This window comes from Prionailurus viverrinus, chromosome E1 (genome assembly GCF_022837055.1).
Source record: "Prionailurus viverrinus isolate Anna chromosome E1, UM_Priviv_1.0, whole genome shotgun sequence".
Lineage (NCBI taxonomy): Eukaryota > Metazoa > Chordata > Mammalia > Carnivora > Felidae > Prionailurus > Prionailurus viverrinus.
Window position 1 is genome coordinate 20278540 of NC_062574.1, and position 27983 is coordinate 20306522.

Genomic DNA, 27983 nt, shown 5'->3' on the forward strand with positions numbered 1-27983 from the left:
CTTCCACAACATTCCTGTTTCTCTTCACTCCTCTAGTGAGTTTTCCCTCTGCCAACTTGGGTCTCGTTGGTTCCAAGTGACAGATTTTGAGTTCAGTTCCCTTGGCTAACTGGCTCAGTCTTTCAGTTTCCCAATTCCCGAGAGAGGAGTTGGATTTTTGGTCCAGCTAATCTTTTCAGGCCTGTCCTATAAACCCTAGGTCATGGCTGATCGTGACAGTCCTTTCACCCCTACTGCAACCTGAATAGCAATGCCTAAACAGTCACATAGTGCAGGATATAGACATTTAGGGCAGCAGAAGTTTATGGCAGGACAGATTCTAGCACTTATCCGACAAATATTTACTGAGGGTTTGCCATGTGTGTAAGCCACTATGTGGGAGCTGGGGACTGTAACTGTGGACGAGATTGACAAGGTCCCTAAAACCCTGTGGAGGCCAGTGAGTTTTAGACAAGTGAGATAGTAAAATCAAAGACTGTGTTAAGTCCTAGGAAGGAAATAAACCAAGCGATATGATGGTTACTAGGCTGGAGGTAGAGGAGATTACTTTTAATGGGATGACACAGAAGGCCTGTTTGCAGAAACCATCTCTGAGTTGAAACCCAGGGAGAGAATGTAAAGGCTTCAAGGTGGGGAAGAATTTGGCATGTTTGAGGAAAAAAAAAAAAAGAAAGAGGGGCGCCTGGGTGGCGCAGTCGGTTAAGCGTCCGACTTCAGCCAGGTCACGATCTCGCGGTCCGGGAGTTTGAGCCCCGCGTCGGGCTCTGGGCTGATGGCTCAGAGCCTGGAGCCTGTTTCCAATTCTGTGTCTCCCTCTCTCTCTGCCCCTCCCCCGTTCATGCTCTGTCTCTCTCTGTCCCAAAAATAAATAAACGTTGAAAAAAAAAAAAAAAAGAAAAGAAAAGAAAAAGAAAGAAACAAAAGGAGTCAACTGAACAGAGTAAGGGGTGAAGTCGGAAAAACAGCGGTCAGATTATGCAACACTTTGTGGCCCCCAGTGAGGGGGATGGTAACCAGACCCTCCCAAGGTTCAGACTATCAGATGCATGCAGAGAAAGTTTGAAGTGCCCTTATTGGGCACTCGTTGGGCGTGGAGCCCACTTAACATTCTCTCTTTCCCTCTCTGTCCCTCCCTTGCTCATGTGTGCTCATGCATTCTCTCTCTCTCTCTCAAAAAAAAGTCCAGTCTGTCTTTGCTTTCTGCTCAGTTTTGCTGTGAACCTATAATTTAAAGCTTCTACCCCCTCTGACTCTCAGTGGGAAATTTGTGTTTAGCTTATACTTTTCCTCTTTTCTTTCTCTTCCCTCTCTCACTCTGCTGTGTCTGGGTCTCCTCTGGCATTAGGGGTGGGGTGTATGGGTTTGGGGAGGGCAGAGAAGTGGGAAGGAAAGGAAAGTAAATAAAGTCTGTCACATGACTAATGCCATCAGAGGCAGGCGTCCAGGTGCTGATTCTCTTGTTAGGAGCATTTAAGGCTTCCTTGGAGGCCATACCTGTGGAACTTAAGATCCCTCTTCAGTCATAACTTCTTCTTTTTTTTTTTTAACATTTATTTTTGAGAGACAGAGAGAGGCAGAGCATGAGCAGGGGAGGGGGGAGAGAGAGAGAGAGAGAGAGAGAGAGAGAGAGAGAGAGAGAGAGAGATACAGACTCCGAAGGAGGCTCCAGGCTCTGAGCTGTTTGTCAGTACAGAACCCGGTGCAGGGCCCGAACTCACGAACTGCAAGACCATGACCTGAGTCGAAGTTGGACGCTCAACCGACTGAGCCACCCAGGCACCCCAGTTATGACTTTTTGATGTCCACTCTTCCAGCCTCTTATTTGAGTTGGCCACTTGTCCATGCCAAACACAGGTAGGGGAGGCTCCCCCATTGCTGCCCTTTCTCCTTGTCCCACTGTGGAATGTATCGGCCCCCTTCCCTAATTCAGAATTCTGCAGGCCAAAAGTGGGTAACCGCCTTCATGAATGTGCATGAAGACCCCAATTTCCTGGACAGACAGGTCTGGTTCACCTCAAAGCTCTCACAATGGTGGTTGCACAGAGATGGCTTTCTAAGTTCCTGTAGTCAGCAGGACTCACCAGCTTGGGAGAAAGATCTGGCAAACACCACCAGTCTTTTGTAGTGCTTCCTCTTTATAGTGGGGTGAACGTTTCATCCTCTTTCATGATTTCTTCTAATGGATTCCTTTTGAATTTTTCTCTCTCCCTGATGGAGGCTGGAAGTGGAGGTTTTAGAACTGGTCTAGTCAGTTTTTAGTAAGTCTTTGGGGATGAACAGGTAGGTCTTCTTTAGAAGGTGAAGATATTTATGACTTGTTCTCTGCTTTGGAATTTTATAACTCATTAGCATCCATGCCAAATTGAGGAGGGAGGAATGCCTTTTTTAAGCAAAGCAAGTCTCAGTTTTATACTGAGATTCATGGCATCTCAGAGTTTGGAGAAATCTAGAAGCCATTTAATCTGTTTCCCCACCAATGCCATCAGTCCTGTTTACAACTTGATGAGATGTTATCCAGTTTTCATCTGGATACATCCAGGAAGTAGGAGCCCATTTCCTAACTTTCAGATCTCAGCTCTGTCAGTTACCATATTAATTTCACCAAATCATTTTAAACCCAGTTCCTCATCTAGGAAAAATGTGTAAATAGTATCTTATTTCAGAACATTGTTGGGAGGATAAAAGAAGATATATAAATTGCCTAACCCAGTCAGAGAGGAGAGCAATGTTGATTCCCTTTACAGGTCCCTTTAGGGGACAACATATTTTTTTTGGATTGTCTTCACCCAGAGAAAAATATTTCTCATATTGAACTGCCTCTGTTATATTTTTAGCCCTTCCCTTAGGCTCTCCCTTCAGTGGTCACATAGAAGGTCTTTTCTCCTGCCACTTGACAGCCTTTCAGGTATCTCTGATTTTAGTTGAAGGCACTGGAGATATTAGAGAGAAAACTCCAGTTTTTTTCTTTTCTGAGCCTTGGAGTCCAGGTAGCCGTTAGACTTTGGTGTGACTGCCAAGAGGGATATTGAGTGAATGGGGCAAAGATGACATTTCACTTTCCAACATCAGTTCTCCCCGGCATTGGTGAGTTTAATCACAGGCTGGCTATGATTCTATAGGATCCTAGCCTGGAAAGTGTGTGCGCGTGCGTGTGTGTGTGTGTGTGTGTGTGTGAGACAAATGTCGTTAGACACTTGAACGCCTTTGAATGGTGCTATTCTTTGCCACATTGCGAGCACTTTATAAGATCGTTCATTGCCCTGAATGAGTGGTTAAACGTGGAAGCTACAAAGGAAGCCAAACGGCTCTCCACGAATACCTAGGCGAGGGTTCAAAAACTCCTCTCAAGGGCGAGCTAAGGGAGTCGCCGCTAAGAGGCCTCTTTTGGGGTGGGTGGAGACTAGCCTCCGGCTCCAGTTCTTAGGCACCGCCTCTTTCGCCCGCGGGCTGACCGCTAGGCGGTGCTGGGGAGTTTGCCGCCCACCAGCCAAGGCGCCCCAGTGCTCACTCTCACTCCTCATGCCCTGCCCGGCTGAGAGACTCCAACTCCCGTGGTGCTCTGGGAACGGGAGGGAGGGAGGGGCTATGAGAGAAGAGGGACGCGAGGGCGGGCTTTCCGGGAGTGTGCTTCCGGCGTCGGCGGCCGCGGCCGGGGACTGTGTGAAAGCGGTAAGATGGCGGCGGCGGCGGTGGTGGAGTTCCAGAGAGCCCAGTCTCTACTCAGCACCGACCGGGAGGCCTCCATCGACATTCTCCACTCCATCGGTAAAGGTCGCCGCGCCCCCTCCCTGACCCTGCCGACTCAGCTCGGCCTGTGCGGGTCGGCGGCGGCGGAGCGGGGCCGGGCTATCCGGCTCTGGTGCTGCTGACTCACTGTGTGTGAGGGGGGCCGGGCCGGGGGCACAGGCCGCTCGCAGCTCCCTGGAGCCCCCTGGGTCCCACCCGGGTGGGAAGCCCCGAGGCAGCCCTGGCGTTCCCTCGCCGGCTGCTGACTCACGGTGGGCTCAGCGTGGAGTGGGAGGGTGGGCCGAGCCGGGGCCCCCACCACTCCCCAGCCTTGCCCCAGCTCTGGCCCATGCGGGCTGGCCCGGGACCGGGAGCAGTGCCGGCTGGCGGGCTTGTCGCGAGCAGGACTAAGAGCCTCGATTTGAAGGGCCTTGGCGAAACCCGCTGTAGACAGGGTTTCCCGCCGTTGTTATCAGCACAGCCCGCTCCGGGTGGCAGCGCGAGCGCTCGCTTTGCTCTTGGAGTTTTCTTCCTCGGGACGCTGGGAGCTGCTACCTCTCCCCAGCCTCCCATCGGAAGTCTCCACTAAAGGGAGACCTCTCTCTGAATGTGGAAAATACCGAGGGGACACACACTGACAATTGGCATTTGGTTTGAAGAGGTGCCCGAGACGTTCCTTTGCCCCCGTGTAGGGTGTAAGAGCGAGATGGGAGCGTCCGACTCGAGGAGGTGACTAATCGTCCTGGTCTCCCTTGTAGAAGGTGGGAAGTGAGTTCGGGGAGTTAGTTGTCAGCCGCGGAGTTCGGGGAACCGGCCGGCTGCACACGGCCGGAAGAAATTAAAGACACTTTTCGGTACATTGTAGTATGATTGCCTTAGCTTTGCGCCCAACAGGAAAACTGAAATGGGAGCTCCAGCCAGTCCCTTACGACAGGTTTCTATCGGGATTCAGGTGTGAACAGAAATTTGTGAGGACAGAAGGCTTTTAATGTTCAGTCGTAAAGGGTTCGGTTAGGGCATGGGCTTGCTCTTCACTGCACATGTAGTAATGTGATCTTTTTAATGTAGCTTGAGAAGATTCGAATTGGATCAACAAGTAGTGTAAGAATGCACGTGTATGTGGGACCTCCAGGATGTTGGCTTTCGTGTTGACTTCCTAGTCTGTTGTATTTTGATATTCCTGACTTGCAGGGGAGAAAAGACAATGACAGGATCTTGATGTCTTTGTCTTTGGGGTTTTTGGAGGCTCGGAGAGGAGATGGGGGTTAAGATGCATCTGTGGATGGATCGTATTGGTAAATGAAAGGTTTTCGTTTTGAAGTTCTGATCTTGAATTAAGTTGTTATAGTTACAGAACTGAGTCATCTCAGTCACACATGTATTTTTATTCTGTGAGTACACACGAATGTGAGAAGTATGGATTTTATTTTTGTATGTGTGCTTAGTGCCTAATATTTTGTCTTTTATAATGTGAAACTACTAGTAAAAATTGTAGTTGGAACATTTTGTGATTTCCACTCTACTAGGAGAGAGTTGCCTGAAAGCCTCCCTGTTAGAGCAAGCTTGAGTCATGATGGTTACAGCCGTACTTTTTCCAGACTCCATCATGGAGTATCAAAGTCTTGGTTTTTGTCAAGTCATGATGCTTTGTAAGAGAAGTGATAACTAGTGATGATCGCTAAAATTATCACCACAAACTCGGAGAGGTTATTCAGTGTGTGAGTGGTAGAGTAGTTATTAACAGCTGAAAGTGGGACAGATAGAACAAAGTTATTTTAACAGGTCCTGCATCCATTACAAAGCACCAGTCCTTCCTAAGGATCACACTGGAGCTTTGATTGGGTTGTTCTTCCTGAACGGCTTCCTAGAACTGCTTATCCCTAGCACACCCATCAGTGAGGCTTTACACAGGTTTAAAGTTTATTGAAAGACTTTTGGCTTTTTACTCATCAGTAACTTGGTCATTTGATTTTAGTTTGTGGCAGGTAAACGTATACGTATGTTTAATATTTTCAGTAACATAGTGCCCAGCATGGGGCTTACCACCACAAATAAGAAGAACTTGTTTGAATTTTGCTTTAACCAAGTGACTGCAATGGAAATTTCAGTGTAGGTGGGTAAGGGAAATTCTAATTGATAGAATGAAAAGGCACATTTAAAGTCAGAGAGAAATCTATTTTTATGATTTACATGGGACGTATCCCACATGTTGATTTCACTTTTAGAGTTTGTGCGTTTGTTTGTTTTTAGCTATCTAGAACTTGTCTTTTGGTGACAGTGTTTGTAATTGGTCTTGTGAGGGTGAAATTTCCCTCAGTCTTCATTTTTTGTCAGAATTTTAAGAAGGTTTGCATTTTCCTCTCCTAGTGAAGCGTGACATTCAGGAGAATGATGAGGAGGCAGTGCAGGTCAAAGAGCAGAGTATCCTGGAACTCGGGTCTCTCTTGGCGAAGACTGGACAAGCTGCAGGTAAGTGCTGCAAATGGCTTGCTTTCTCTTTTGCCTGAAATGTTGGGTGAGGTTTTTCAAGTTTCTGTAAAGGATCCTAGGAATGCATCCACACAGTTTATTGGTAGTCATTTTATTGTCAACTTGTTGAGCTTCGGTTCTTTAGGAGGAAGCTGGGTGAACTTTAAACTCTGTTCTTCCGTGGAACGGTTTTGTTCTGCGGGTGAGGGAAGCTCCTGGCCCTGCTGGGATATGGTGGTCTCTGATTTGCTTCTGGCTGGAATTTTCACTGTGTTCCCTTACATAAGGGCAGCAGCACGGGTAGCAGCAGTCTTCAGTGACTTCAGCTCTGTTTTACTTAAGATGGATAGCGACTTGGGCCCTTGTCTTGAAAATGACTAGGGACTTTGCATCCAAGTGAGTCGAAGAGAGAGAGAGAGAGAGGGAGAGCGAGAGGGAGGGAGAGCGAGCGAGAGAGGTATGAGTTTCTTTGGGGGGGGGGGAGAGTGAGAGAGAGAGTGAGTCCTTTTTTCCTGATACAGAGTAAGTAAGACAACAAATGGAAAGAGCCTTCCCGAGATTTCTCCACTGTTACCTGGGACTCTGTGCATGTCACTGCCCAAACATTCTAGTTGTAATTGAACCACTGATTTTGTAGGCTTCAGATGCTATTCTGATGATGGGTGTGTGTGACCTTGGAATAAGAGACCAGGAAGGGTCTTTGACCAGTAAAGTAATAGGCTTGAGAGAGAAGGCTGCTTAAGCTTAAAACGGGTGATTTTTTGTCAACTTTAACGTGAATTTAGATCTTATTTAATTAAGTGGATTAAGCTCTGGTAAGTGACCTCCTGGATTACTTTCCCCGAAATAATATTCCCCAGAAGGTGTAAGTTAGCAAAACTTCTTGAACTTGAGAACTAAGATTTTTCGCAGTTGAGGATAACTAACTTATTATTAAGCTTAGGCAATAGAAAGTTGAGTAAAGATGTATGCAATTAGGAGGATGTGTTTATATGGGTTTTGTATCTTACTTAAAATATCATTAAAAATATTTAGGATAAAAACAGTTTTTAAATGCTTACTATCAACTAGTTGCATTTTTAAGCACAAAAATGATTTAGTTTATTGCATCCTCAAAACAACTTGATGATGTAGATACAATTGTCCATTTTACACCTAAGGAAACTGAACACAGAAAAGTTAAATAACTTACCCAGTCACTTATTTAGTATGTGGGAGAGCCAGGATCTGAATCAATTAGTCCCACTTCAGAGCTCATAGTCTTATGGTATAATGGTTATTGCTTTCTGTACTTAATCATTTATGGATTATCAGTGGTTGGTACTGGTTTTTTTCCCTCCATTTAGAAAATTTATTTATTTACTTATTCATTTACTTATTTTTGAGGTTTATTTATTTTTTTTTTAGTAATCTCTACATCCAACATGGGACTTGAACTCATGACCCCAAGATCAAGAGTTGCATGCTCTTCTGACTGAGCCAGCCAGGTGCCCCTGTGTTTGTTTTTGTTTTTGTTTTTGTTTTGTTTTTTTTTTTAGTCTGATTTCCCTCCTATTTAACATATTTATGGATTTCTTTGGACTGTCAGTTAATGTGAGCTTGGTGTTGCATAATAGTTTTGATAATTAGTCCATACACGATATAATTAATAAGGTAATTTTCTTGAAAGAGGTAGAAAGTCAGATGAAGTGATTTAAGGTTTTTCGGTTGTTGAAATATCCAAATGTTTGTTTTCCTCCAGTAGCACGGATAATTACAAGTAGCATGTAGTATAGTCAACACTTCAAAAATTTATCCCAAAATATTAACTATTCTGTTTGAATTTTATTTATTTGTTTATTTCTGCTTGAATTTGTTTATAATTTTATTTATTTATTCATTTTATCTTCTTATTCCTTGCCCTTCTCCTTTTGGTGACTCAGTACCTGAGAACTTTAGAAGTTCTTTTGTTTGATTTTTGGTTCCCTGAGAAGAGATGTCTATTCCCAACCTACAGTTTTGTTTTATTATGCATTTAATATACAGCTAGCACTGTGCTAAGTACTCCATTAAAAAAATGTAAGATAAGGTCCCTGACCTACAGCAGTCATTTGGGAATTAGTGAATAAGGCAAGGTTGGATGCATGATAGTAGTTGAAAGTGGTGCTGAGCACCATCAGACACGATGGCCGGGGTCAGGATCTGCAGATATCATAGCCTGAGATTCTAAAAGGATTATGTTGAATTCTGTGAGGTTCTAAAAAGGAAATTCTGGTCATATAAATATAAATAAATAGGAGGAAAAAGTCAGTAGATTCTGTGGGAATAAAAAAAAATTGGTGAGTCTTTGGCAACGAAGAGGTCATTTGTTTTCTGGTTAGGGTAAGAAGAGTAACACTCAGCGTTTAGAGCAACTACTGTAATGCTAGCAGGTGCTAGAGGGAAGGCAGGCTGCTTAGTTCATGTTTCACTTCAGCCTTTTCCGGGAAGGAAAATGATTTTCAAAAAGAGAAAGAACATATCAGAAAGAGAATTAAAGCCAAGTTAGGTGAGAGAAGAGAGAGCAGATAGTCTCTTTAAATAAGTTCAAGTCTCTAGGCTCTGACAATTTTTGTCTTTTAATATCAAAAGCGTAGTTCTAGCAGATATATTTATAGAGCCACTATTATTATTCCGAGAAAAGTCATAGAGGATGAAGAAGTATTGAGAAAACTGAGGATGGGCAAATATTATTTCTCTTTGCGTGAAGATAATGAGAAGAATAATTTCTAGACACTTTAAACTGGTAATCATTAATATCTGGGACAGATTATTTGATAAGTAGGTTTTAATCACTTAAGACAGTGGGTTTATTAAGAAAGGATTATTCCAAACTCACCTCCATTCTCTTCTCTGGTTAGCTTTATCAGACCAGTAGATTTGCAGAGCTCCATAGGCAGGGGCTTGCCAGCTGTTTTTGTAAATAAAGTTTTGTTGGAACACAGCTACACCCACTTGTTTACATATTGTCTGATGGCTTTTGCACTACAGTGGCTGAATCGAGTACCCGCCAGTGAGACCACATAGCCCAAAAAGCTGAAAATATTTACTATCTGGCCCTTCACAGAAAAAGTTTGCCCATTTCTGGGTTAGAGGAATGATACAGATTACATGTAAGCAAGATATTTGAACATTTTCCATAATATTAATGATAGGTAAAGGGTATGAAAATCATTTGTCAACCTCAAGGGAAGTCTCTAGCATCATGTCCTGGGGATCTGTCCCTATTTTTCTGGTCAGCATCTGGCATTATGGCTAAAGCCATTTCAGAAGGCCTGCTTGTTTTTGTAGATGACTCAGTACAGTAGAGGACAGGATTAAGATTCAAAGTTACTGCCAAAGCCAGCAAGATTAAATTCAGTGTGGTAAGTATAAAGATACATACTTAAAAGTATTTATCAAAACAGGGAGATGGGGAATTACCTGTCTATGCAAAAAAGACCTTAATGGACTCGGTCTAAACAAAAAATGCTATTAGGAAAAAGGAAGTAGGCTACCTTGTGTTACATGTGGTGGCGAGATCAAGAGAATTAGGCCATGGCTTTACTGGTCAGATCCTACCTGGAGAGTTGTTTTCAGTTCTGGGTTACCACAAATGGTATGTTTGCAAACTAGAGTTTATTCAGTGACAAGGAATCTAGAAACCAGGACATTGGGGGAAGAGTTGAAATAGCTAAAGATGGTTAGCTTGGAGAAAGGGAAAGTTAGAGAGATATAAATGGTAGTTATCTTCAGAGATTTGAAGCCATGTGGAAAGAGGGTACAGACTTGTGTTTTAAATAAAGGAACAATTTAGTTTGACCAACATCCGAATAGTCTACTTTCTGAACAATTTCTGTCATTAGAGATTATTCAGAATTGTTCTGTCATAGTAGGAAATACTGTGGGAGAAGGGACATCGTACTAGACTACTTTTATTTATTTATTAAAAAAATTTTTAAGTTTATTTATTTATTTTGAGAGAGAGTGAGTCGGGGAAGGGCAGAGAGAGGGAGAGAGAGAATCCCAAGCAGGCTTTGAGCTCTGAGCACAGAGCCTGATGCGGGGCTTGAGCCCACTAACTGTGAGATCATGACCTGAGCCGAAACTAAGAGTTGGATGCCCAACCGACTGAGCCACCCAGGTGCTCCTGTACTAGACTACTTTTAAAAAGCTATGATTGTGAGGGCGCCTGGGTGACTCAGTCAGTTAAGCGTCTGACTTAAACTCAGGTCATGATCTCACAGTTCGTGGGTTCGAGCCCCGTATCAGGCTCTGTGCTGACGGCTCAGGCTGGAGCCTGCTTCAGATTCTGTGTCTCCTTCTCTCTCTGCCCCTCTCCTGCTTGCACTCGGACTCTGTCTCTCAAAAATAAATACTAAAGAAGTTTTTTTTGTAAAGCTATGAGCATATAATTAAGATTTGTATAAATGTAAAAAGAATTTGAGAGGGAGAAATCAGTGTGGTCTGGAGTTGTCATGGAAGACTCAGCAGGACTTTAGCTGGACCTAAAAGGATATGTAAGGTTTACATAGGTCAAGAAGGTGGGGGAGCGATTCTACATGGGAATGCAGCAGGAGTGAGACATGAGAGCAGAAGCATGTATAGTCTATGCAGGGATGAATGGAGTGGCAGAATGGGAAAAACCTTAGTGGAATCAAAGGTCAGTACTGGAGAGTGAAGAGAAAGATGAACTTTTCTATGTATAAAGTTCCTTTTGTACCTGATGCAGCCCCATGCATCCTGTTACTGTTCAGGCAGATGAGGATTTCAGGACCCTGAATTAGCATTCTCGGGAGGGTGAGGTTTGCTTGCCCTGAATTAGAATCCTCAGGAGGGTGAGTCCACAATTGAAGAATATTAAAGAGGCGGTGGCACTAAAGTAATTTTAACCTACATTCCAAATACTTTCTTAGTTATTGAGTTGAAATATTCTACAGTTTTTACTCTTGTTTCTAAAGATGTTCCCTTAAAATTACTGTTCCACCTTCTTTTCCTGTATAAGAGGAGAAAGACTTCTGTGGTGGACACCTGTTTTGGTCATAGTTTGGTCAAAGATGCTCCCTTAAAATTACTGTTCCACCTTCTTTTCCTATAAGGAGAAAAACTTCTGTGATGGACACCTGTTTTGGTCATAGTTTAAGACTTAAGCTTTGCAGATTAATGAGGAATTTTAAATATATCTTTAATGGATAGTATATCTTTAAGGGGAATACATCCTAACTTTTCTGTGAAAAGTTTATTCAGAAGAGTGCCAGGGAAGGGATATTGCTAAAAGTCTAACCTGGGGGAGAACTTTGAAAAGGGAGGAGGAGGAAACCTGGAATTGAAAATCTTCATCTGTTTAAGGGGGAGAGCTGCCACGGTGGACTTGGAAATTCAACAACAACAACAAAACAACCCTCCTGTAACCTGATCAGATTTGTTGGCTATGAGGGAGTGATTTTCGCCTCAGGTGTCAGAAGCACAGCATATTTCACGTTCTAGAAAACTGTGTTCTGAGACTGAGGGCTTTGCTTTTTATCTCTCATTAAGATGGGTAAATGAGGCCTAGAGACGTGAGTTTTTCCCAGGGCCCTCATAGTAATCCAGGAGCTGAGTTACGGAATGGAATATGTATTTGGTATATGTTGTTGACTCATTTTTGCTACTCTGTTACCTGCTAAGAATGCTTTATGTTCCTACTATGCTTCATTTAGATGGATTTTATGAGCTTGGATCATTATTTTAATGGGTATTTTGTCTCTAATATTGATGTTTACTTTTTCTTTTCTGAATTACCTTCCACGCAGAGCTTGGAGGACTCCTGAAGTATGTGCGACCCTTCTTGAATTCCATCAGCAAGGCTAAGGCAGCTCGTCTGGTCCGATCTCTTCTTGATCTGTTTCTTGATATGGAAGCAGCTACAGGGCAGGAGGTAAGCTACTTTAATGGCAGAAGGTAGACCGTACGGAAAAAAATCTGTTTCAGTGAAAGAAATGCCTGCCTGCACTGTGGTGCTAATGTGGAAGGGACAGCTGGGAGGACAGCTCAGGACTTATCATGTCAGTTTCTCTTTGTTACAGGGCATTTGATACTTTGGGTCTGTTCCATGCTTTGCTTTGTAAGTGGAGATTGTCAGTGGTCCCTGGAATCCTCATTACATCAGGGTTACAAACTGATTCTTGTCTTTGAGGTATTGTATTGCCACACCTTTGTAATGTTTTCTGTGTCTGTGGTACCTTTCATTCTGTGTCACAAAGCTCCTTGTGAGCACTAAGTCTTGTGGCATCCCTTCCTGGCGTGTTTTGTACCGCATATATGCCTTTATTGAGGGGTGAGCATCCATGTGTTTGTGTCTTGTGTGTGCGGAAGTGACTCTGGTGTACCTGTACCTGTACGTGTTGTCTGCAAGTTCAGACCAGACCTGTATTGAAGAGTGCCTCTTTGGAATCAGTGCCTGTTTGGAATCAGTGAGCCTCTTCTGAACTTTTAAAGATAGCTGTATTTCTGCACTTCGGGAGGAGACACCACCAAAGTTAAAACTTACTCTGTAAAAAGCAGCAGATTCAAACAGGGTATATTCTGGTTGCTTAAATCTGTTTGTAGGAAGAATATAGTTGTTGTCTTTCCTATAGACACATTGCTTAGTAGTCACCGAGTGCCTGCTGTGTGCCACGCACTGTTTCAGTACTGGGGATACATTTGTAAAAACACAGTCACTGCTCTCATGAGGCTTATATTTTAATGAGGAAGGCAGACAATAAATATATAAAATGTCAGCTATGTAAGGACAGGGGTAGGAATTGCTGGTTGGTTATATGTCTAATTGTTTGCTGTAATCTCTGTGGCTATACAAGTAAAAGGTATGAAAGGGCACAGTAAACATTGAGTAAATAATGAATTTCAGAAATCTAGGACATATGGATCCCACTTTGAAATCAGGTCTTTTGTAAAATCTGCTCTCTAGTCTTAACGATTCTTTGAAACCTAGTTTAAATACCATATGCCAAATTTATTTGTAGAAAATCCATTTGTAGAGAAGTCTTCAAATTTGTGGCAGAACTATGTTTCATGATGGTAGGTCAAAAATATTTATTTATTTGTTTATTTATTCAAAATGTTTACTTATTTTTGAGTGAGAGAGCGTGTGTACGTGTGAGCTGGGAGGGGCACAGAGAGAGGGGACAGAGGATCCCAAGCAGGCTCCGTGCTGACAGCAGAGAGCCCAACATGGGGCTCGAACCCACGAACTGTGAGATCATGACCTGAGCTGAAGTCAGATGCCCAACCAATTGAGCCACCCAGACACCCCAAAAATAGATAATATTTAGATGGCTGCCTTTTGAACCAAAGCATTAGAACTATTTTTATGAATGACTCAAAATAAAAAAGTGATTTTAAAGGAAGGGGTGTTACTCTACTCTAACTCAACTTTCAAAAAAATTTATCATACTTTGTTCTCGTGAAAAAGTGACACCATCTTTTGTTTGAAATAGGGTGCCTTATAATGGGCTGACCAAGAAACATTAGTGTGAAACAGATTGATATGTGTTACTTGGAACTTTTTTTTTTTTTTAATTTTTTTTTAATGTTTATTTATTTTTGAGACAGAGACAGAGCATGAATGGGGGAGGGTCAGAGAGAGAGGGAGACACAGAATCCGAAGCAGGCTCCAGGCTCTGAGCTGTCAGCACAGAGCCCGACGCGGGGCTCGAACTCACGGACCGCGAGATCATGACCTGAGCCGAAGTCAGACGCTTAACCGACTGAGCCACCCAGGCGCCCCTACTTGGAACTTTTTAGGCAGGAAAAATTAATTATCAAAGCTGCTCCTTTGTACACCGACGTCTCTGGAATTTGTCCCTTCACAGAGCGTAGAGTTAACTCCACGGATAGAGCTGGATTTGTTTAATCTTCAGTCTTCCTACTCCTTTGTGGAAGTCTATTAAATCATAATTTAGCACTGTCCTGTAATTGACTAGTGGGATTTACTGGCCTTATCATGTGGCCCCATGTCTGGTTAGGCCCTCCTGTCTAACATATCCTTGTCTCTGCTTTACTTTTCTTCATATTTATTTTACTTTTAACATCTGTTTACTCCTTAGAATATAAGTTCCGTGAGGGTAGCTACTTTGTCCTGTCCATTGCTGTACCCTTGGTACTTAGAGTAGTTTGGCGCAGAGGAGCTACAGAACTAGTATTTGCTGGAGGAGTGTGTGGATTATGCCTTCCCTGTGGTAGATGCGTAGGAGATACTTTGTTGAATTAAGACATAAATTTATTGAATTGAGATAAAAGTGTGTTGTTACTACATTTCTCTAGGGGACTCAAGGTCTCTGGCTTGGGGAAATTGGAGCTAGTGTTCATCTTGGAAAAACCTAGGTTCTTTTAATATTTGATTGAGTGATGGGAAAGGATGGGGAAGCAAGTTATAGGTCCCTGTCACAGTAGTATTGCAGCCTGAGGCAAAAGTTGTTTCAGAACATTGTTAAGAGGGCTAGGAGTTTTATGCTGGGGAGTTTGGTACCCAAGAGGTTGGAGGAAGGAATTTTTCCTTGCCTTTTTCTGATTGGGGATTGAGCAGAAGTCAGATAGATCTACAGAACAGTTTTCAGCTTGTCATATTCCAAAAGGTGAGGATTGGGTCAATGACAGCACTAAGGGTTGGAGCCCAGAAAGTGAGGATGTATGTGTGATGTAAGGGGGTGGGGTAAGAGAGTGAGGGGATGGTTGGCAAGGGGAGAGGAGTGGAGAATTGGGGTGAGGAGGGGACTGAACCTGACTCTTGCCAGAGTGAACTGAAATTTCATTTTTTTTTTTTGTAATTTTTTTTTTTAAACATTTATTTATTTTTGAGACAGAGAGAGACAGAGCATGAACGGGGGAGGGTCAGAGAGAGGGAGACACAGAATCTGAAACAGGCTCCAGGCTCTGAGCTGTCAGCACAGAGCCCGACGCGGGGCTCAAACTCACGGACCGCGAGATCATGACCTGAGGTGAAGTCGGCCGCTTAACCGACTGAGCCACCCAGGCGCCCCTGAAATTTCATTTTTTAAAAAGATTCATTTTTTAATTTTATTTTAAAATTTATTTATTTATTTTGAGACAAAGAAAGAGTGCGTGTGTGCACACATGAGCAGGGGAGGGGCAGAGAGAGGGGAGAGAGAGAGTATCCCAAGCAGGCTCTGCACTGTCAGCACAGAGCTTGATGTAGGTGCTCGAACTCATGACCTGTGAGATCATGACCTGAGCTGAAATCAAGAGTCAGATGCTTAACCGACTGAGCCACCCAGGCACCCCTGTAAACTGAAATTTCAAAATTAACTTTACCTTTCAGGGATCTCTAGGTAATTGACTATGGAAAGCCATTTTTTGGTATAGTCTATCCAACTGAAACCACAATAGTACATTTTAAGAAACCTTATATTGAATCCTGTTATTGAAACAGTTATTTCAGTGGAAAGGAGTTCATGCTAGAGGACTTCAGACTTGGAATAGTAGTAATTTTTCTCCCATAAGGATTTAGTTAGTAAAGTCATTTTAAAAATACTTAAATGTCTGAATGGGAGCCCGGGGAGTCAGAGCCTGACTCTTGATTTCGGCTCAGGTCATGATCTCACGTTTTTGTGAGTTCAAGCCCCACATTGGGCTCTGCGCACTGACCTTGAGTGGAGACTGCTTAGGATTCTCCCTTTCTCCCTTTCTCCATTTCTCCCTTTCTCTGTGCCCCCCCCCCCATCTCTCAAAATAAATAAATAAACTTAAAAAAAAAAAGAAAACTTAAATGTCTGATTTCGACCACATCAAGGTTTAGTACTCAATCAAGGTTTAGTACTCAAATAAGGGCTTCCTCTAGAAGCATGGGCTTCTCATACATTCTTATCCCCTTTATCAGTCATTGTCAGCATTAACAAGGCACAAAGCCTCAAACAAAATAGTTGTGTAGCAAGGCCAATGGCCTTTAAAATTTTTACTTAATTTGAGGCGCTGGTGTCACCAATTACAGTCCTAGATAGTGCAGAATATGCACACCTGTAATGGGTAATAGGTCTCAGTTCAGTTTGTAAAAAAGTCCCTGCTTTAGGAGAAATACCAGTACTGACCTGAACGAGAGCACTGGAGATAAGGTCAAGTTCTGATCCCAGTAGCTGTTACGTGACCTTGAGCGAGTCACTTGACATCTGGACTGTCAGGGAAATGGGGACAGGTGAGATGCTGGAGTAGAATTCAGTGTTTCTTAACTAGAAGTCTACATCCAAGTGGCCAGGTTCTGTTCGAGACTACTGAATCAGGAGCCTCGGCGTCCAGTTTTGTATTCTCTGAAAAAGCTCCCTGTGTAAAACTGGCATGGTAAGCATTTCTTAGCCCTCCCAAGACTTACAGGACTAAGGACTCTTGTATTTTCATTGTTAAACATATTCAGCAAAGTATTTTCAGTTCCATTCACATTATGAACTGATCTGACTTTGAGGTTGGCTTTTCAGAACATAATGCAGAACACTGAAATTGTGGTTGGCTTGCTTTTATTTTAGTTTTTGTAGAATTTTTATTAGGTCGGTTGAATTTAGTGCTGGAGATTAAGTAGCCACCAGGGGGCCTCAGTGAATTGTAAAGGTTCCAGTGACTCTTATGGTGGTGAGTCCGGTAAATACCATGTAATGTCATCTGTTTCTTCACTGAGCTTGGAACTTAGGATCTAAAGGCAGATGATCTGTCAATCTGGATTATGTTCCTTTCCTTTTCCTTCCTTACACACCTCTTAAGAGAACTTTGGATTTAAAGACTTGTTGTATTAGCAATTAGTTCTCTAGAAAGTTCAGTTTCTTTTTATCTTATGCTTTCATTAGGAATCTTAATAACAAAACTTGCCTCAACGGAAGTGATATAAGATCTTAATATGTATATAAGTGATATAAGTAGTTAATATGTACTTTCTCAAAGCTAAGATGTCACAGATGCCTGATGGCATGTAGACCATCTAGCGACAACACTTCTTTAAATCAGTTACTTTGCATGTTATATCACTGTTTGGGTGGCAGATAGAACTGGGGGTTCAAAGCACCTTTATTTATTTTTATTCATTTTTTTAAAAGCAGGCTCTGTACCCATTATGAGACTCAAACTCACGTCCCTGAGATCAGGAGTCACATGTTCTGCTGACTGAGCCAGCCATGTGCTCCCAAAGCATACCATTAAATAAAGCTTTAAAGTCCTTTTAAGTGCTAGGCTAATTCTAGTTTTTTTTTTAATTTTTTTATTTTTTTACTCCGTTTAGTATGTGCTAAGTGTATTGTATTGTGATGATGAATCGGTTGGTTGCACTTCTTAGTATTGGAAAGGGCCTTTAGAGTCATATAAGCAAGTGTTAGGAACAAGGCATTTGTGCTTAGTCTGAGAATTTCTCCCCTTTATTACCAGTGGGTTCGTATTAACACATTACTGTTACTATTTGCAGAAGTTTCTGCTTTAAAGATTTCTCATCCATTGTAGAAATCTATATTCCAGGGCTATATATGTTGGAAGTTCTGGGTTCCTTTTGGGAAGGTAGGAGAGGAATCTTAAAAAGGAAGCTCTTTTCCAAAAGAACACAATCTAAGCACAAAAATACTTTGTAAAAAACCAAGTTGATTCTCCATTATGATGTAACCATTACACTTTGAGATACTGTGGATCAAGGCATGTCCCCTGTGACATTAAACAGAGCAACATGGGTAATATATAAGGAGGGAATTAAAGTTGTTCTCCAAAGCAAGGTCTGTGGGAAGAATGTGAGGACATCATGTTGCACGTACTGTCTCTTCATTGCAGGTCGAGTTGTGTTTAGAGTGCATCGAATGGGCCAAATCAGAGAAAAGGACTTTCTTACGCCAAGCTTTGGAGGTATGTGCCTACACTAGTACTGATTTCAGGTCTTTGGGCATTAGACTGTGAATGTAATTAACACCATTCTGATCAAAAGTATTTTCAGTAATTTTGTATTATCCAGGCAGCCAAAGGTTATTGATAGTAATCCCACTCAGGAGAATACTCTGGTGGCAGTTTTGAGATAGACCTGCTGTTTGGCTCAGAAGAGTAAGCAGTAGCACAGTAAAGTTAACAATCACTGGCCATGGTAGGAGATAATGGGCTGGATTTGGTGCTCTCTCCAGGACTTGTGTATTCAACAGTAACAGTTCTGTGACTGTCAATCTTTGATTTCTTTCTTTGGCCTTTTTCTTTCTTTCTGTCAGTCAATGCCTTTTCTCTTTCCTAGGCAAGACTGGTGTCTTTGTACTTTGATACCAAGAGGTACCAGGAAGCATTGCATTTGGGTAAGTAAGCTGGTAGAAAGTAATAAGGCATCCTAGCTGGCTAAATAAATGTATTCTGAACCTGGCCACTCTTACTAGTTACATACTAACAACTTATGTTCTGTTTACTTCTAAGAAGGATTTAAAGTGGCTTACATTTACTGAACCTGTCATGGAAAAATGCCATTTGGAAGTTGTGAATAACTACCCAGAGTTAGTCTGTCAGATTTAGAAACCAAAAGGATCAAACTGCAAGTGTTTGACTATTACATTTACTATACTTGTTTATAATTATATTTAAAATCTCTTAAAGCCCAAGAAGTTAACTGGTGCAAATGTATATGGCAGCTAGAGTGGTCCGACTAAAGGCTTTCCCTGTGTGGCCTTTAAACACCCTGGAGTCTTTGCCTGCTGCTTTTTTTTTTTTCTTTCTTTCTTTTTTTCTTTTTTCTTTTTTTTAAATTAGTGGGTAGATCTGGACTATTTTCCCCAGATGAAAGATTATGGTTCTCTATTAAAGTTGAAAAAATTGCCAGTATTAGTTTTTATCCAGCAAAATGGGATTTCATATGATTCAAATAGTAGCATTAAAAAAATAACAGTTTTATTGAGATGTAATTCATAGACCATAAAATTCACCCTTTTATTTATTTAATAAAGTTTATTTTGAGAGAGAGCGCACACATGCGTGAGCAGGGGAGGGGCGGGGGGGGGGAGAGAGAGAGAGAGAGCGAGGAAGGGAGAGAGAATATGAATATACTGACATGGGGCTTGATCTCGTGAACTGTGAGGTCGTGATCTGAGTCGAAATCCAGAGTCAGACACTTAACCAACTGAGCCACCCAGGTGTCCCCAAATTCACCCTTTTAAAAGTGTACAATTCATTGTTTTTTTACCACTGAATTTACACGAATACAGTATATTCACAGTTGTCCAATCATTCCACAATCTGATTTCAGAACATTTTCATCACCCCAGAAAGAAACCTTGTACCCATGTACCCATTAGTTATCACTTCCCATTGTCCCCCCCCCAGCCAGGCAAGCATGAATCTACTTTGTGCCTCTATGGATATTCCTATTCTGGGCATTTCTTATAAATAGAATCTTGTAGTATATGGTCTTTCACTTGGCATATTTTCAAGGTTCGTCCATGCTGTAGCATATATCAGTACTTTATTCGTTTTTATTGCTGAATATCCATTGTGTGGTTATGCCACGTTTTATTTATTTATTGTCTTTTTTATTTTAGCCATCTTCGTGGGGGGTGCAAGTGGTATCTCATTGTGGTTTTGATTTGCATTTCCCTGATGACTAATGATGTTGAGAATCTTTTCATGTACTTATTGGCCATTTGTATGTCTTTGGAAAAATGTTTATTCAGTCCTTTGCTTGTTTTTTAATTGGGTTGGTTGTCATTTTATTGTTCACTCTAGATACAGGTCCCTTACCAGATACGTGGTTTGCAAAATTTTTCCCCCTATTTTATGGGTTGCTTTTTTACTTTCTTGAATAGTGTCCTTTGAAGCACATTAAAAAAATTTTGTTTTTAGATGTTTATTTGTATTAGAGAGCCAGACAGTACGTGAGCGGGGGAGGGGCAGAGAAAGACAGAGACAGAATCTGAAGCAGCTCCAGGCTCTTGAGTTGTCAGCAGAGCCCAACGTAGGGCTCAAACTCACCAGCTGTGAGATCATGACCTGAGCCGAAGTTGGACGCTTAACTGACTGAGCCACCTAGGCGCGCCCCTGAAGCACATTTTAATTTAAAGTCCCATTTGTTTTTTCTTTTGTTGCTTACATTTTCGGTATCATACCTAAGAAATCATTGCCTAATCCCAGATCACAAAGATTTACTCCTGTGTTTTATGGGTTTAGCTCTTATGTTCAGGTCTTTGATTTATTTTGAGTTAATTTGTATATATGATGCAAGTCTATTTGGATTTGATTTTCTCATCTGAGATGAGAAGAAGGTGTATTTGGAGAACAGTGGCATATCCAGAACTCTTTCCTTCCCCCTCCAATCTTAGTGCCTGGCGTTTCTTATGTAGTATTATGATTGCTAGACAGGAAGAGAATGAGACCAGGTGGCTGTCTGAACTGAATAACTAGTTTCAGCATGTTCTGGGTGGAGATTCTCACTGTATTCAGATCTTCTGAGTAAGCTTATAGGATTTTTGGCCCTAATGTTGTCTTTAGTATGTAGAAAACTTCAAAGAGGTCTGTGTTTCTCTTTTGGAAGAGAAAATAGCACATAAGTAAAAAAAAATTAATTCTTGCAAATAGACTACCTCTCTTGAGTTCAGGCCAGTTTCTTTATCCTGAGTGTTCTTATGAGGGTGGGAGAGTGAGACGTTACAGTATTAAGGTATTAAGATTATGGCTAACAAAGGGGTATATATTTTTTCCTGCTCCAGGTTCTCAGCTGCTGCGGGAGTTGAAAAAGATGGATGACAAAGCCCTTTTGGTGGAAGTACAGCTTTTAGAAAGCAAAACATACCATGCCCTGAGCAACCTGCCGAAAGCCCGAGCTGCCTTAACCTCTGCTCGAACTACAGCAAATGCTATCTACTGCCCCCCTAAATTGCAGGCCACATTGGATATGCAATCAGGTAACACCCTAGCTACTCATGGCATGTTTTCTTAAAGTTCATCTTATCTTACAGTGGGGAGGAATGGGGGGCATGGGGATGGAGAATGTAATTGGCTGATTCTACTCAAGCTTCTCAGAGAAACCAATTAGAAGGATACATTCCTTCCTATTAACTTGCTGTTAACTGTCTAAAATATATTAAGAACATGGTTATCTGTGGTGGTCCAGGCGACATGATGGTTGTTATAGCCAAGAGCCTAGAATGGTCTCACAAGTTTAAAAAGCTCCCTTAACTTCCATCTTAGTCACTCATTTAGGGTGGTAGCACTTCTCTTCAGAATTAGACTACCCAAGGCTCTTGTCACTTGGAGACCTTGGTAAAGCATGTTGGACTTCTCCATAGGGCCTCAGATCAGGGCTAAAGGAATGCCTCCCCTACTACCCCCAATTGCAGTTGAGTGTAGTGGATACCTTTCTGATGGAGTGTGTGAATATTGGGGCTAGGAGGCCATGGATTGGCAGGAGAATGCTTTTTCTTGTAGCTAGCAGCTTTTATTCTAGTTTATCATCATTATTGAAAGAGCACTGGAATTGGAGGCAGAAGACTAGTTTAGGGGCGCCTGGGTGGCTCAGTCAGTTAACCATCTGACTCTTGATTTCAGCTCAGGTCATGATCTCACGGTTCGTGAGTTTGAGCCCCTGAGTTGGGCTCTTTGCTGATAGTGTAGGGCCAGCTTGGGATTCTCTCTCTCTCCCCCTGCACATACTCCCACCATCCCCCCTCTCAGAATAAATAAGCAGTAAAAAAAAAAAAAAAAAAAGACTACTAGTTTGAAGTCCTGGTGTTACCTCTGCAATCTTTGTTTATAATTGTATAAGCGAAAGAATACCTGTCCTACTTGCTTATCAGGTATTGTGAATATCACATGATATGTTTTATCATTCAGAGGTTAAGAGCAGAAGCTCTACAAACTACCTTTCCTAGGTTGAAATTGGGGTTCTGTCAGTTTCTAGCTGTGTGGCTTTGGGCAAGTTATTTATCTGTAGCTCATCTGTAAAATGGTGATAACAGTCGTACCTTCTCATAGGATCGTGGTGAGGATTAAATGGGATGATGAACGTGAAGCTCTTACCACAGCACCTAGCTTTCACCAGTATTGGCACTTGCTTTAAGCTGCTCCTCTTTCCTTATGCCCTCCTTCATGGGCAAGAGATGAATTTGCATCTGATTTCTCAGAGGAAATGGAGGCCCTGTGTACATGAACCCTCTTCTCATTCCTCTCCAGAATTTCTGTCACTGATTCTTTTACCTGTCCTTCTGTTCATTCTGAGTCTTCAGTCTTTCTTCTCCCCTTGGATCTTCCTGTTAGTCCTTGAACTGCCCCAGCTACAAAAGCATAGGCCTTTCTCCTTTCTAAATTGCTGTCTTTTTTTCTGTCAAGTTTCTTGAAAAAGCTGAAAAAGTATCCTTCCTTTACTGACTCCTTGAAAGAAGTCAATAACTTCCTTATAACCTCTCCTTTTGGGGGGAAATTGACCCTATTGAACACTCTAGTCTTCTTTGACATCAGTGTCTTCTTGGTTCTCCTCCCTTGACTGACTCTCTTTGGTCACACTTTGCTGTTTCTTCTTCCTTGTGACTGACTTTTAAGTGTGGGTGTTTCTCAATGTGTTTCTTAGCTTCTTTCTCTTCCTGTTCTGTTTCCTGTCTCAAATCTCATACTCACCTGTGGCTTTCGCTGCTGCATGCCACCAGTGGTCTCTTCACCTAGACCTTCAGTAGCTTCCCTCTCTCCTAAATTCCAGGTCCAGATTTCCAGCTGCATAATGGACATACATACCTAAATGTCTCAGGCGTCTCAGTCTCAACATGTCAAAAAGCAAAATTATTATCTAACTCCTCTCTCAACCTTTTTGTCCTGTTCAAGTGAGTAGTATCATTATTGGTTTAATGTTTCTCAAGCTACTGTCTGGGTTAATTTTGACTCCTTTTTCTCTTCACCCTTCATATCTAGTCAGTTGCTAGATCAGGTTTAGTTTGTCTCCAAACCTGCCTCCTCCTTCCCCATCCTACAGTCACTGTGCTAATAAAGGTCTGGGGCATTGGAGCAATGTTTTGCTGATGTAACCGTTGCTGATTACTTCTCCCAATCCACTACTGACCCCAAAGTCATTTTTCTCAAACACAAATCTGATCATGTAACTCCTTTATTTGAAATTCTCCAGTGGTTTCCTATTATTCCCAGGCTACATTTTACTTTAACATGGCAAGCTAAAGGAAAGCATCTTTTCATCAGTTACCAGATAACTTCATGTGTTCCTACTTTTGTGCCTTTGTGTATTTTGTCGTCTTTGCCTGGAAATTCCCCCTTCTCATCTATCCCCTTGGCAGACTCCTGTGCACCCTTCCAGATCCAGTTGTGCTTTCTTTTCTTTTGGACTTCCCTATCAAAGCTCTATTCTTTTGTACATGGTGCTAGTCTTGTTTCTCTTTTGGTGACCATGTTTCCCACTGTGTGACTGTGAGCTTCATGAGGGCCTTTTCTTCATATTTTCTCTGTAGTAATTATATCAGTTTCTGGCACATAGTAGGCATTAATATTTGTGTTGAATGAGTGACAGTCTCAGTTTTTTTGTTGCTGTGTTGTTTTGTTTTTTAAAAAAATTGTTTTTTAACGTTTATTTATTATTGAGACAGAGGGTGAGCAGGGGAGGGGCAGAGAGAGGAGGAGACACAGAATCTGAGGCAGGTTCCACGCTCTGAGCTGTCAGCACTGGAGGCGGGGCTCGAACTCATGAAACTGTGAGATCATGACCTGAGCTGAAGTCAGACACTCAACTGACTGAGCCACCCAGGTGCCCCATTTTGTTTTTTAAATAATAAACCTCCTGTGGGATATGGGTGGCTCAGTCAGTTAAAGGACCAATTCTTGATTTCGGCTCAGGTCGTGATCTCATGGTTGTGAGGTTGAGCCCCAAGTCAGGCTCTGTGCTGGGTGTGGAGCCTGCTTACGATTCATTCATTCATTCCTTCATTCATTCTCTCTCTGTGTCTCTCGCCCCCTCCCTCCCTCCCTCCCTCCCTCTCTCTCCTTCTCCTTCTCTTTCTCCCTGCCTCTCCCTCCCTCCCTCTCCCTCCCTCCCTCTCTCGCTCTGCCTGCCCCCACTCCATGCTCACGTGTGTACTTTCTCTCTCTCAAAAAATGTTCTCTTTAAATAAATAAATAGATAAACCTATAATAGCCATGTTGCTTGGAGTCCTAATGTGGGCCCTATTTATTACTGTATTTGGGAAAGCAGTATACCAGTTCTTGGCCCTTATTTTACCTTTTCTTTTTCTTTTTCTTTTTCAAAACTAGTCTTACTGTGGGTCTGGTCTGTTCTCTTCTAGCTCAGGACCAGGAGGTGTGGGAAATGGGGATTTGTCTAATCTAGTTTATCAGTGTTAATAGTTTGTTGGACATTCTTGAGGGTGCTCTCCTTGGCTACAGAGAAGGGTGGATTTTCTCCAGCTCTCTTTAGTTAAGAACAGTAGAGAAGAAGGGTGATTCCTTTAGCCTCAAAATGAGAGGTTTCTTGGGTAGAGTATTTTAAAAGTACTGGGGTGTGGCACATACACTCAGTAAATGGTTATTAAGTCACAAGTTCCCAGATGGTGTACAGGCATGCAAGTATATGATAGGTGGGTTTAAAATGTGCTGAAACACGGGACACCTGGGTAGCTCAGTCAGTTAAACAACTGGCTTTGGCTCAGGTCATGATCTCACAGTTCGTGAGTTCGGGCCCCGTATTGGGTGAGCTCGAGCCCTGCCTTGGGTGACCTCCACTTCTCTCTCTCTCTCTCTCTCTCTCTCTCTCTCAATCTCCATCTCCATCTCCATCTCCATCTCCATCTCCATCTCCATCTCTACCCCCCTCTCCCTCCCTCCCCCCCTCCCCCTTGTGGGATTCTCTATCTCCCTCTCTGCCCCCAGCTCACTTGCACCCTCTCTCAAATAAATAAGTAAATAAACAAACAAATAAATAAAATGTGCTGAAACATTGTTCCCTTGGGTCACGTGTAAGCAGTTTTATCCTTTTATTTCAAGTTGCTGAATACTTTTTCTGTGCATCTTGATGTTAAGAATGTTGGGAAGCACTGTGGTAATAAACAAATGGGGCTGAGGTCTGTAACCTCATAAAGGCTGAAGTGGAGTTAGAACTAATACAGACTCTGAGGGCTTAGATGCCTCCCAAGCTAGAAAAAACTAAATTTCACGTTATCCCAAGTGATAGTGTAGGTTGCAAGTAATAGCAAGTTCAATCAAAGTTAGCCTTGTTGGGAACAACCCAGCTTTTTTTTTTTTTTTAAGGTTTAGTTTTTATTTTTGAAAGAAAGAGAGCACTGGCAGGGGAGGGGCAGAGAGAGAGGGAGACATAGAATCCAAAGCAGGCTGCAGGCTCTGAGCTTGTCAGTGCAGAGCCCGATGAACCCACAAACCATGAGGTCACAACCTGAGCTAAAGTCGGACACTTAACTGACTGAGCCATCCAGGTGCCCTTCCAACTTCTAAATGATAGAGAATTATTTAAACTGTAGTCTATCAGCAGAAGGAAGTACTGCTTAACCATGTCCAGTTAAATTAAGTTCATATGTCTAGCATTATATGAAGTCTATTGATTGCATCTAGGCAAAAGCACACCTGTAAATGACAAGTATCTGAAATGAGAGTATAAGAGATTGGATTTCTTTTTTCTTATGAGAGCTGCTTACATATAAAAATGTCAAGCTTAGGCAAGCTGTCTTAAAGACATGTTACCAAAACAAGTCATTCAGGCAGTCCAGGATATTTGGTTGAACTTCCTGACCTATGAGGGTGATGTCCTGGAGGCTAAACGTGGCCTTTTCTAGTGGCTTCAGAAGATAGCAGAACCATGGTGGTGATGTGATGGGAAGCCTGGGGAAAGATGTTAGCGCTCCCCACCTGCCCCTGCGTTTTAAAGGTTTTTAGGATCCCCTTTGAGTAGGGTCTCTAACTCCTTTGGAATTTATATTGTCAAGATGACATTGAACTTGGTGACTAAAGAACTGGGTCTAATCCCAGCTCTGCCACTAGCTGGCATTGACTTTGGGGCAGGCCCTTTATCCCTTCCTGACCTCATCACTAAGTAGATGGGGTTGGGATAGATTTCTGAGGCCCTTCCCAGCTCTGATCTTTGATGGTTCTATTATTTCATATGGTTCTTACTCCTTTCTTTTTAATGCCCAGGTATTATCCATGCAGCAGAGGAGAAGGATTGGAAAACTGCATACTCATATTTCTATGAGGCATTTGAGGGTTATGATTCCATCGATAGCCCCAAGGCCATCACATCTCTGAAGTACATGTTGCTGTGCAAAATCATGCTCAACACGTAGGTACACATTAACTTGGGGGTATGAGAACTCAAGTTCTTCACCTCAGTTTTTGGCCATACAGATGGCTTGCACAGGGAGTTGGGCTGGTTACAGAAGCAGAAGTGGCCACCTCTGGGGCTGGTTGACATAGAGTGGGGGGATTGAAGGTGTTCCAGAGCACATTTCCTTGCTAGTCTTTGAGAATCAGGGAGACAGATTTTAGAAATCTCCTTTCCAGACTCTCTTGGAGTGTTCTCATCATCCTGCAATTATTATGACCAGAGAGTTGCTGAGCACCAGACAGTGGGCCTGGAAATTAGCTTACAGTCCAGCACTGGCCAGGTGGGCCACCCAGAATGGGGGTGGGTTAAGGAAGAGGTTAGGGAGAGGTTTGAGAAAGGGGACAACAGCAAGTATGACAGATCTTTTCATAAGGAATTCTACAGAATTTATCAACATTCCTTTGGGAGTAATGAGATATTGACCGACATTATTCTGTCTGTTGGGTCTACTACTTTTGGGACGTTCAGTGCTGCTTTCTTTTTAATGCTGGAGTTTTTCTGCTCTCAAGTCCTGGGCTTAGGCAGAGAGTGAAGAAAGCCTGCCTTCTGTGAGGTGAGGGGCCTGTGGGTTTGGGTGTGGGGACTGTTACCTCTATGGGCGGTCTTCTCCATGGAATTCTGAGACAAATTTGCCTCAACCTATACTTAGAAGCCTAACATCCTGGAGCAGTTGACCAAGTTTGTCTTTTTTTTTCTAGCCCAGAAGATGTCCAGGCTTTGGTGAGCGGGAAACTTGCGCTTCGGTATGCAGGGAGGCAGGTAGGGAATACTTTGACTGCAGTTCTGATCCTCTTCTCACTCTGAGGCCAGCACATTGTCAGTCATGATGCACAGTGAGACCAGTGCTCTTCAGCTCTCCATTCTGTATTCTCCATGTGATCCCCCTCGCCCCCTGCCACCCCTTTCCCTTAAGGCCATGCAGTGTGTTTCCTGTACTGTTAAATTCTTGGCCTGGAGAGTCTGTGCTTGGTGCTCTTATGGACATCAGGTGGTTTGAGGGAGTTATAAGAACTGAACCATAGCACTTGCACAAGTTAGGTTGCATTTTGCTTTGACCAAAAATTTTATCTATCTTGAGCCTGATTTGTTAACTTAATATGTGCAGACTATGAAATCTTGGGTTCTCCAAGAATCTGGAGCCTGGCAAGGTCTGGTGCACATGTGCTTTAGGGAGGTTGAAGTGCTTGGTGCAGAAACTAGGTTTTGATGGCTCATCCAAGTGTTGCTCAGTACCTTTCCAATTCATGTCCTCAGTGTGTGTGGTGCAAGAGGCCTTTGATAGTCAGGAGGGGCCCCTTTTGTGCCTGAGTAGGTATGAGTATGACCTGTGTAAAGGTGGTCTCAGAAGTCTGGACCATCCCTTCTTTGTACTTTGCTTGATTATCACTAGTAAAGTAAAAGTAATCTTTCTAGATTTCAAATGCAGTTGTCTCTGAACAATAGACCCATTAACAATCCTATTATGCCCTTGGAGGAATGGCCCTAACAG

At 42.5% G+C, this 27983-nt stretch overlaps 1 protein-coding gene across 1 annotated transcript in view; it reads left to right on the forward strand.

Annotated features, from left to right (window-relative positions):
- Positions 1-3629: 3629 nt before the first annotated feature.
- PSMD11 (proteasome 26S subunit, non-ATPase 11) overlaps positions 3630-27983 on the forward strand; it is a 30054-nt gene continuing 5700 nt past the window's right edge. Inside the window, exons 1-8 of the mRNA XM_047833067.1 lie at positions 3630-3765; positions 6094-6195; positions 11985-12109; positions 17983-18054; positions 18428-18485; positions 20880-21074; positions 26305-26449; positions 27193-27253. Of these exons, the coding sequence (XP_047689023.1) occupies positions 3675-3765; positions 6094-6195; positions 11985-12109; positions 17983-18054; positions 18428-18485; positions 20880-21074; positions 26305-26449; positions 27193-27253 (849 nt within the window). The 5' untranslated portion in view covers positions 3630-3674. The remainder of the gene's footprint in view (positions 3766-6093; positions 6196-11984; positions 12110-17982; positions 18055-18427; positions 18486-20879; positions 21075-26304; positions 26450-27192; positions 27254-27983) is intronic.